This window comes from Drosophila subpulchrella, chromosome 3R, assembly GCF_014743375.2.
Source record: "Drosophila subpulchrella strain 33 F10 #4 breed RU33 chromosome 3R, RU_Dsub_v1.1 Primary Assembly, whole genome shotgun sequence".
In the NCBI taxonomy this organism is placed as follows: Eukaryota; Metazoa; Arthropoda; class Insecta; order Diptera; family Drosophilidae; genus Drosophila; species Drosophila subpulchrella.
The window spans coordinates 17,107,613-17,119,515 of NC_050609.1; the positions used below are offsets into that span (position 1 = coordinate 17,107,613).

Consider the following 11,903-nt stretch of genomic DNA (forward strand, 5'->3'; position numbering starts at 1 on the left):
TTATGTTTTAATTTTTAAGTGTTTTGTTATTAAGCAAATATACATACTCTATACATTGTGTTTACAAATTTAAAAATGTATTGTTATTTTGTTTTCTCTAATTTACTAAAATTCTTTAGGCATTTATTTCTATTCATTACTTGAGTATTTCAATAATAGTTAACCTTACTTTTCTTAAGCAATATGAATTAACTTGAAATTAAAAGTATTGTACCCTTTTTATTATTAGACGGTATTAAATTATTAAGGCGATATTTATACAATAATTTAAAGATCTTTACTTTTATTCCAGTTTCTAAAATTCTTAAGGCATTTAATACAGTTAGTCGGTTAGTCAGTTACTTAAAATGTAAAGTAATGTAAGATTTTTTAAGCTTATAATATTATGAAAGTATAATTATATATATAATTATTAGTAGAAAATGTATCATACAGATTCTTAAGACCTCAATATGGACTGTACCCCATTTACGAGTACCTACTGTACCAGCTGGGCAGTGCAGAATTAGTAGAACAACGGCATTTCCGTTATGCACTAAAAAAATCGGCAATAAAAATAAAACAAGAGAGTTTCTGTTGCGTCAATGCCATTGTCAATGGCGGAGAACGCCGAACAGTTTTGCATTCACTGCTCGTCTGGCCGCCTGCATTTCACATTTTGCCTTCAATCGATACTTTGAACCTTTGACTGGTGGCCGAGTGCCCGATTGACTGGCTGGCTGGCTGGCTGGCTGGCTGGCTGGGTCTTCGATTTGATTGATTTGATTGTTTTGCATTCGCCCGTTGTAAATATTCGCATAAAGCGCGAAAATTTCCGCGGATGCCCCAAGTTCAGGCGGCCGAGCAATTAAATTGCGAGCGAATCGAAGACTGAAAAATCAATCAGCGGCGGGCGACGCAAATCGATCAGCTCGAATCGACAGACGTTGTCGCATAAATTTCATTAAATTGCCAGCTGTCGCTTGAACAGACTCAAGACCCAAGAAAGTCGCGACTTTGAAACGGCTTCGGTGTCTGAGGAATGTATTGTTTTACCCCATTAGCAATGCCAAAAGCGGGAATGCACTCTATTTATAAGCGGTTAATGGCTCTAAATTCAGAACCATTCTCTTCTTACACTTTCTAATTCAGTCTGAAACTGACTTTCTCTGGCTTTAAAAATTTAATTCTGTGTGTTTCCCACGTGGCTTTTGACCTTTGCCACGCGGAAATTGTTTCGACCGCAAGAAAGTATAAATTCATTATCCGAAAAGTTTTCTCTTATCTATTTGCAGGCAGGAAGAAAGCAGAAAAATAAGGAAAACAGAATCAGACCCAAACAAAAAGTAGGGAAACAAGTTTAAAAGTGGCATTAATAGCTAATTTATTGGCTATTAAAACTTTTTTATGGTTTTTGATTGAAGGAAACCCTTGCAGTGTAGCCCATAATTTAAAAATATTAATATATTAATTTAAGTCTGTATAAGACACATATATTTGTAAATTGGTCTCCTGAAAAGCAGGAGACAGATAGTACTAGGAATTTATACATATTACTTAAAAACGTATTACGTAAGATCGAACAAAAAATACGATTAGCTGAACCCTAGGCTAAACAAAAAATAAAAGCCCGTCATAATCATAAGAAGCAAGTGGCTTTGGCGGTTCCAAATGTTTTCTTGTCCGTTACTTGATTTCTCTGTAGATTTATGAGATATACAAGGGCAGCCCTCGGGGAATACTTGGCGAACTGTGCCCTCCACAAGGCATTTGGAGCATTCCGCTGGTTTGTTCTTACCCTTCACAGCTTGGCAGCCCATCTCAGGGGACCAGAAGCAACATGTTTTTTGAATGCTGGCTAAAAATAATTCCTTTTATAATAACACCCCAACTCAATTCAATTGACTTACTTATTTCGGAGAAATAATGATCCTTCGGCATACATTTCTTTAAATTACTTGGTATAACCGCATTTTCTTTAAATTCAATATGAGATGCGTCGTGGGGACTTTCGCAGTAAAATCCAATCTCTTCAATTTTGCAATCTTCATTGACTTTTTCACAGTCAGCGCACTCCATGTTTATAAATCCATCGTCCATGGGCTTGTATCCGTGTCTATATCCGTCTGAAATAACTCTTTCTATTAACATTAACATGAATATGCCAAGCCACAAAGAACGGTTCATTTTAGGGTAAAACTACAAATTTTGTCTGAAAAACTGATAAATTCAGTCATAATAAACAGGTACAATTTCTGGTTTTGAAAAGAAACCCAAGCCTATTTAGTTAGCTAATCAAAGGGCATTTTTGGACTTTGTTTTAGAAGTTGTAATTTTGAAACTTACAAGAATATTTTAATAGGTTGAGCTCTGATTTATTATGCAGAAACTATTAAGCTTCATTAAATCAATTTTAATATTTTAGTTCGGCCAAGCCCTTTATGATTTTAATTTATTCGTTTCATTAATTTTGTCTCGACTTTTGTCTACCCGAAAGCTGGTCTTATGTAATTTTCAGCTTTGTTGGCCGAAACAATTTGCTGAGAATATTTTTTATTGACGTGACATTTTCGCATTTTGTTAATTTTTTTTGTGTAATGGCTGGCACTTGTCTATGCTGCCTAACTCAGGTAACTTTTCAATGTCTGTCTGCAGGGGTTAAAAATAAACTAGTAAATATATGGTAAGAAAGATCCAAAAAGTTAAAAGATAGCCATATTCAAACGATATAAAATGTAAAACAAAAGGAAAATATATTTTTGAATACTGGGTTACTCATTATATTTGTATCTTTAGGTATGTCTGTGTTTTATTTTATTATTTTATTTATTTTTTCCCCATCATGGATGACATAAGCCAGAAAAGTGGCCATTCTGCCAGGCGTTTTTCGTTTCACAAAGCTTAATTTGATTTGATGTATACATTTTGCCCATGCCTTTTGTGGGCCAGTCGCACAGTTTTTTGCCTGCACTTTGTCACTTTTTGTTTGCCGTTTGTGGGGCTGCCATATAATTGAATCAGAGCCATTGGGCGTGTCGTTGACGAAATGGGCAATTAAGCGGAGCCAGAGGAGAGTCGTCCATTGTGGATTGGATCAGCCGAGATCGATTGGCAATCGCTGACTTCAGCTTTACAGAGTCCCCGGTTTTAACGGCGCTTATGAATAATTTCCGTGGTCGTGGTCCCAGTTAGCCTTCGGCTGGTTAAGTGTTCTGTGTATAACCAGTTACCAAATCTTCAAAGTCGGCTACTTGCGTCGCCTGCCTGTCTGGCAATCGAACTATCTGGATTTCGGCTTTACGCCCTGGTGGCTTTTAACTTGATTCGAGGCTTTATTTTTAGCAAATCTCATTATACAAGTTTCTCTGTCCGCAGCCCCCCTCTCCCCCTTCATCGATTTCATAAATATTTATTGTGTCGTTTTGTTTTTTTTTATGCAAACACATGTTTCCCTCAACGAGGGATGCCTCAAACACAAAAGCACAAAGTTTGGTATTTCACAACTTCGAAGAAATGTCCAACAGTCCTACACTTTATCGCTGTCCAGTGTTTGTTCTTTCGTTTCTTCTTAATTGGCTAGTTTTTATGGAAGTCCAGAAAGGGAAAATTCCACTTAATTATGTCTGATACTTTTGGTACTTTTCTGCTAGTTCCTGCAAAGTCATCATGAAATAATATAGCCTATGTATATCTTAGCTTCTTTAGGCGGAATTCTATAATGTTTATTTAAAAGCTTCTAAACAATTCAGCACTTCCCAGCCCTGCCGATAGGCTAATTTCTTCAAAACAAAGACAGGTCAGAAATAAATAGCCGGCGCATGGATCAGGCGTTAAAAGACCCGCAAACATGTTTCGGCTTATTGCTGTTTGTTAAGCGATACATAAAAATACCATCAGTTATTGGGACTCTGAATCAGAAACGAATTAGCATTTTAAATAATTAAAAACCGCATATAACAGGCCAGCGAAATGATAATGCTTAAAATGCTCTAAGGTAGATGGTTCAAGTCGGTTTTCGATACTGTTACCTGGTAGTAAAGGTATTAAATATTTTTAATGAGTGTTTTAAAATTTTATACAGTTATAAAATATATGTAGGACCTTATAAATGGTTCTTTCACGCTAAGTAGCGTTATACAAATATATACATACATATTTTTTATAATTTTAAAATAGTTAAACATATATTTAATTTATTTAAAACTCATTCTGAGAGGAATACCCCTTAGAAAGCGTTATTTGTGCTCATTGACCTGTAAATACCCGCGATGCGTGACCAGCGACACGAAAATTGAAATGAAATCCCAAATCCGCATAAACAGACACGCCTAACAATGGCCACTCATTTCGCAAACAGTGCGTTAATCTATACGTACACTTCCACTTTCCGTGGGATTTGTAAAATCAAATGATATCGGCATTTACAGGGCCCTGCCCAAAAGGGCTCAATGCTCCCAGCACGCGCGTCGTCTCATTTGGAATGCCAATCAGTAGTCGCGTTTATTGGGATCCCCATCCCAGATTCCCTGACTGCCCCGACTTCCCGATTCGGAAATGGATCAGAGCATTACGTGCAGCAGTTACAGCGGAAGTGGTTTTTAGGGCGCCTTGGCATTCTGCACAGCATTCGTGTGCCGGTCTCTATTGTTCGCATTGAACTCCCCTTTTTTCATTTTTTATTTTTTATTTTCATTTGCGGCCTGCTGCAATGGAGATGGGGCACCTCTTTTGCATTGCAATAAGTAAAATGCGGAAGCAAACCATTGCGTCACATCTGGAAAAAAGGTAAATGGTCCAAAGAAAGGCAAGAATTGTAAAGGCAGTTTCGGAATACATTAAAAAGAGCGGAAAACGGGCGCCACGAAAGGAAAGTCAATTCATTAATACCCCAACGAGCCCACAAATCATTCAAAACATTAATGTGAAATTGTTTTACAATGAGACGGGCACCTCTATTACTCATACGCCGTGAGTTATGATTATTTTAACTGCCACAATTATCTTTATATTAACGACTCTAAATGCCCAGCAGAATCATCCTTTACGGTCATTACGAGAAGCTCGGTCATTAATATTAAAATGTCAAATGTTGTACAAAATTTATTCGCCGCTTGCCCTTTACCCAGTTTCAGATCGCCAAATGAGTAGACAATTTTGGGTTTTTCTGTTTTTTATTTAAGCCAAAGGCAGGTGGAACCACATTAAAAGCATGACGATCAAAAAAAGAGCCCCATCGTTTCGAGCCGGGCAGAGTCCACTGTGGTCAAGAGACACCTGGTCGCCGGGCACATTCAAAGCTGGCCAAACAAAACCAGCCGTCAGCCCCTCTCAGCAGAGGCAATTGGCCAAAGTTCAACCCACCGATGACGATAGAGACATCTGCCAGACGTCAAGCACCAAAGGCACTCGAGTTTAAGGGCCGGGCCGAAAACAGTTCCAAGATGCATTGTCAAGTGCAGTGAACCCTGGCCGGTTAGATCATTTCCCAAGAACTTACTCATGCACAGGAAAAATTGTTCAGACAGTTCCAGTATTACCTATTATTATTATTTAAATCAGTTACAAAATAAACACCCTTAATTGGAGCCAATCTTGAGTGTTATTAGTTTGATAATACATTCTAGAAATGTTACTTAATACCTACCCTGAGCACCTTATGAATATATAATTGCTTTTTAAATATATACACATAGTCTTATAATCGTAGCCATAATATTTAAATTTTCCTATTATTAAATAATTTTTATCGTTCAAAAGATTGATCTCTGACCATAAAATCAGTATGGAATATTTGCCTATATTTTAATTATACATCTACAGAGGGTTTTTATAAATTATAAAATAAGTATGCGCCCTCTTGGTAAATTAATCAAATGTTTTGTATCGCAATATTTCATTTAAATAACAGATATGTATTTACTCACAAAAAATTTGAGTGACACAAATTTTGTGATGCGTTTTTTTCTCTGTTCATCCAACCGGACGTCGGTTAGCCTATAATAAGGTAATCGCAGCCCAATTTGTTTTAACTGAAACTTATTTGGCTTCTGGCCGTAATTAAATTCTATTTTCAACTGCGAACGTGAGTTCGAGATCCTGTCCCGCCCACATGAACTGAAGCAGCTCAACCGACTCGTTTGGCGACAGTTGACCTGTCAAAGAGCAAAGGTCGCCGCTGAGTGACCCTCGATGGCCAGTGCATCGCCGCCGGAAGTGGAAGTCTACACTTGCGTTTAGTTTGGTCCCATTTGGCATGGTTATTTGTTTGGGATTCGTTTGCTGTTCCGTTCTGCTCTGCTCTTTTCGTATTCTGTCTTTTCTTTTTGCTGTGGAAAATCGCCAATTGTTTAAACTTTCCTCGCTGGGGAGCGAAACAAACAAAACTAAGTTGCCATCGACAATTCGCCGAGCGATTTACAACCCGTCGATTTTTTATTTGTTTTCCGTCCAAAGAGGCTATCGCTTTGTTACTTTAATCGATCGAAGTGGTGCCAATTTGGCTTAGACCAAAATCCACACCCACTACAAGCGTTTAGCTGTGCCAAAAATCAAAAGGCCGATGCAATCGCAGCGAGTTTTGGCTGGAAAACCCACAGCAACAATATGGAAATCTATTTTATTAATCATGATATGCCACTACAAATAAGCGGAATCACAAATTTATTATGAGCCAGCTTTTGTTGCCGCTGCCAACAGCGGGCTTATTATACACATTTATTAATTCAACACAAGAAATTATTGTTATTGCTGGATTATTGTTTTCATTTTTCCGTTTTTTCAGCTCTGCCTGCATGCGGTGCTTTGACCTAGAGGGCAAACTACAGTGGGACAAGGATCAAGAAGATATATTAATAAGTAAAATTATACAGAAAATTACAAGTCTGTGCTCTCACAATTTTGGTTATAAAATAAATAAAATAAATAAATTAAAATATTTTAAAATTTATATGAATTTATATAAAAACCAATGCCTTTGCCCCACTGTAGTAGCAATTCACATCAGCGCGGTTTTCCAAATGTTGTCCATTCAGCGCACTACAATATTTTATTGGTAGTTCCTATACTCTTTAAATGGTATGGTATTCTGGCTCAATTAAAATCACATAATAAATTGGTAAAACAATTTTTTAATGAATTATACACTTTCTAAAGTATCAAGGCTAAAAAAATATTATCTTTAAATAAAAGATATAACTACGAAGCAATGTTTGTGTATCAAATTATTTTTTAATTGTAGTAGAATTGCATCTAAATGGTAGATAAACATCCATATTATAAAAAAAGTGTTAAGACAATTTCTATTTAATTTTTTACAAAAAATACCATTTATAAGGTATCGATTCAAATACCTTCACATTAAAATCTTCCATTAGAGTATTTCCAAATTCGTTATGTGAAAAATTCCACCGCATTGTTGTTTCTAGCATACCAAAGTAAGATGAAAAAAAATCCCAAGCCAACAACATGAACATAAACAAAACGCAGCGTCAATTGGAAATACCAAAAAAAAAGGCCAACAACAATCGGCTTTTCGGCTGTGAACTTTGCGTAAATAAAGCAGGCGCTCTTAAATACGTGGAAAAACTCCAATGACTGGCGGCCGCAAAAGGTATACCAAATGTTTGGCAATTGGCCGAATATTTTCAAACCAAGAGCAAGTGTCAGTCAATGAGTGAATGCAGAGTGTCAGGAGCTTGACAGCTTTATGGAAAAATTGCCATTAGGGAAATATCCAGCGGAAATTTCTGTCGGCAATTTGTCAGAATGCGGCCAGAGGAGATCACCCATACGCCCCGTTGGACCGCTGGCGAACATGAGCTACATGAGCAACAAATGCGAGCACGTGTCGTGCGCTTGACCACAAAATGTTGCATGTTTTCGAGCTGCATCAGTAAATTCAATTGCTGCCACATGACAATGCAATAAAACAACGGCCTCCGACTCAAATGCAACCGCACGCAAACAGCTGCCAAAGTTGCCCAGGGTCCGACCTTGACTTTGCCTGGCACTCGCCCATTTTCTACACTCGCCGGAAAATTGCAGTCATATAATTAAGAAGATACACGGAAAAATATATTTTTAAGGGTATTTTTAAAATTCAATTTTTGAACAAAACATGTCCAAGGAAAACCATTATTACAAATAGTTTTAAAATTTAATTTTTCAGGTGGAAAGGTAGAAGTAAATAATAAAATAATAATGAAAGCATAGGCATTTAAAATTAAAATTTTATATATATTATTTTACTGTCTTAAACAAACATTTTAATATAGATGATGTATTTTTTTTTTTGGCATATGGAAATATTCCTTTAAAACTTATTATTTTCAGATTTAATAATGCTAAATGAAGATATTATTATACAAATTTGAGTAATATATTTTTATATAATAGAATATTACAATCTATATCGATCTACTTTAATATTTTCTGATATATTTATGACTAATTTTCTCTATGTATTCGCTTAAATTTATCAGTAGGTCTGTGGCACGTTATTGTTACCACTCTCCCCCCGGGAAATGGCCAAAAATAATAAGTCGAAAGCAGAACCGCAGCTGCAGTTCCGTATCGATTGCCAGTCGCTCTGCGGTTGGGGGTGTCATTTCGATTTCGATTTCGCTTTCAATCACAGGTGCCCGCTTACACAGTTGCCGACTCGTTGGTGGTTGGTGGGACCATTTTAAAAACAATATTCCATCGCCACCGCTTCGCCACACCCACTGTGCTGGGAAATGGAAATGGGAAATGGAGCTCGGAACTGGCAACTGGGAGCCTGGTGACCCGCAAGGAGATGGAAAGCGTCGTTGCATAATCGTTGTCGGTTTTCATATTCCCACGACGCCATGCTGCTGCGGATGGCAGAAGAAAAACTGTCAACACTTTGAAATTTTCGCCTCACTTCGATGGCAGCGGTTGGCAGTGCAGAGACTCCATGTATTTTGTGATAAATAGCTTGCTGGAAATGACTTACTTGGGAAATAAAAATCATTTAAGAAATACATACAAAAAAAATACTTATAAAAATAAAAGAATCAAAAATACTACTAATAACCCACATATTTCTATCCAATTAAGCTAGACACTCTAATTTTTCTGCTTCCGGAAGAATTTTGAAGGTCTTAGTTCTAAGGCCTACTAATGACTCAATAGAACGATAAATATTTGCCCACAAACAAGTTAATTTAAAGAACACAATTTCAGTGAATCATAATATAATAGTTAGCTCCAATTATGAACGGCTTCTATCTATAATTTTGATGTAGCTACTGCCAGAATCTAATATCTGAGAAATTAATTAGATTTGAGAAACAATTTAGTATGGCCTATTGCTTCGCAGGAATTCCCCTCGCCACAGAGCAAACTATTTCAATTACAATTTAGCTGCGGAAAATCCTTGGGGTGCCCAAAGAAATACTCGCTTAGTAGCAGTTTGGCGAACAACTCTTCACCTAATCACAGTGGAGCAGCGCAGTTTAGTCACTCCTTGAGTTTTCCCATTTTCGCCGATGAAGTTGACGCTGACGATGCCTGGCATTCTGGCATTTCTGGGCAGGATGGCAAACAAGCTGGCAGGATGGAAAACTGGCATGCAGGCAGCAGGCATCAGGCAGGCAAAAACGCCATGAAGCATAAAGCAATGGCAAAGAACATTCTGGCGAGAGTGTTTTGGGCCAAAGTGGGCAAAGTGGGTGGTTCTAGGGGTTCTCGAGGTTCTGGTGGTGCGGGTTGCCCGTCGGCTGGCGGTTAACCCTAAGTGTTGTCACACCACTGCACTCCACGCCACACCACACCACCCTGCAACACCAACACCACTGCCACTTTCCGGTTTTCCGGCGTGAACGGCAGAAACCCAGTAATTTTCAATAGCAAGGACGTCAGCTGCCGGGCTCGAAATGTTTAATAGTGGGCTTGGCATGCGAAAAGGATAGGGTAGGGCAAAGTAGTTTACTTTGCTGCTTTTTATAGGTATAAATGGAAAAGTATACCCACTCACCTAAAGAAAAATTAGCCTGGTATATATATATATATAAAATACCCACTATGTACCTTGAAAAACATATATTTCTTATCTAAAAATATTACTGAAAACGTAAGACATAAAATTAATGGCATATTAAAATTCAGAAAATATGTATATATCCTTAGAAATATTTTAAAGAATATATAAACAATTCAAAAATAAATCAACATTTAAAATAGTACATCTTACCAATATCGTAGACCATGAATTTAATATTTTTGATGCAAAATGTCGCCTTTTTTTAGGTTACATCCTTGAACTTCTGGTTACCGCAAATCGAGTTCGTTTCAGTCGACACTCTTGTGCAACTTTAATAAACAATTCAGCCCGTTGTTGCCCCAATAGACTTGGAATTGCATGTAAATGCAAGTTCATCCGGCGCCACTTCCATTGTTTTTCGCCTTTTTCTCGTTTTGCCCTCCTCTGGCATACAAAATTCACGATTTGCTGCACTTGGCTCGGGAAATGAAGTCAGCAAACAAACATGAGGAAAAACTGAATTACGAGCAGGGGAAAATGCCAGTCAACATTTTAGCTGCAGGCTGGGAGAAGACTACAATTTAGATGTCATGACTTTATTGATCCATTTAAGGTTTATCCAAATATGGTTGCGACTTTGTGTTACACTCTTTTTTGGTTTACCCCTAAGTACTTTAAGTGCATAAAAATAAAGCACCAAACAATCCACTCGCCTTAAGTTTCCCTCGCAGTAAGATTGAGATAGAATCAGTGATTGCGCATTACGTATACGCCACCTGTGCCACGGCAGCTAGGCACGTGCCGCCAATGTGTATTTCCATTTATTTTAAATCTGTTTTGCCACAAACTTTCTTCAATGAAAATGCGCACTCTTTTTCTTTTTCTGCTGGGGCACTTTCCTTAACTCTACTTACAATGCCGTCGAAGTGGCGCCCCAAAAAGTAGCAGGGTGGCGAAAAAAATGAAAACAAACTTTCAGCAACTTGTATAAATAAAAATGTTTTGCTATACGAGTGATAATATGTTTTCTATGACTGCTGACGATGCTGGCGAAGTTCTCTGGCTGGCTGAGCTGCTCTGAGCCGGGCTAATATTTGCTTAGCTGTGTTCAAGTTTGGTTCGACTCGGCTCGCTTTTGTGCAAACAGGCAAATCAAACAGCAGTTTGAGAGCCACAGTTATGATACCAGTATTCTGGCCATGTTTCGGGAAAAGTTTTCTTTTCGCCTTTATTACTTCTAGCTACAGTTTTTGGCCCTCTGCCAAAGTGCATGGCGGAGTGCAGTCAACTGTTGGCCAAAAAGCCATTGGCAACTAAACTGCCGCAAATCAAATATTATTGCCCAACCGTTTTTCTCTTCGCTGGCAACTGTTTATTTAACCATAAACCTTTTTGTGCGACCCTCTTGTTAATAAATATTTAAATGGCAGATACAGCCATGCGGAAATGAATTTATTTGCGAACACGGGGGTGCCACAGCTGTGCTTTTTGGCCTGGCCAAATCTAAATCTAGCATGGGCACCCGTGTGCATCGCATAGAAAATAGCTCGTCGTCTTCTCGGGTGCGACTCTTTGTCTCCGCTTACTCATAGACGGGTTCGCAATTTGGCAGCAATAATGAAAACGAGACACATGCCATCGCCCATCGCCACGCCCCCTCGAAACCTCCTGTCGATGCAGACATAAATTTAATTTAATTGAAAAATTGTACACTATGTATGGCGACAATTGCAGAGCATACACGGCTTATTAGAGATGAATTTATTATAGGGCAGCACCTCAACTGTTAACAATCGCTTTTTTGGCATCGTATTTTCGTATTCAGATTTACAGCTGTGCTTACAATAGTGAAATTCAAACAATAACATCTCTGAAAAATTAAATATTGTTAATATCAAGTTAAACAGATTATTGGTTTTTT

General features: G+C 37.8%; 1 protein-coding gene across 1 annotated transcript; it reads right to left on the reverse strand.

Annotated features, from left to right (window-relative positions):
* Nucleotides 1-1,446: 1,446 nt before the first annotated feature.
* LOC119560415 lies at nucleotides 1,447-2,244 on the reverse strand. The gene is made up of 2 exons (XM_037873855.1): nucleotides 1,890-2,244; nucleotides 1,447-1,837 (listed from the first exon to the last, which is right to left on the reverse strand). The coding sequence occupies exons 1-2, from the start codon at nucleotides 2,164-2,166 to the stop codon at nucleotides 1,575-1,577; spliced, it is 540 nt and encodes a 179-aa protein (XP_037729783.1). The 5' UTR covers nucleotides 2,167-2,244; the 3' UTR covers nucleotides 1,447-1,574.
* Between the last annotated feature and the right edge of the window lie 9,659 nt (nucleotides 2,245-11,903).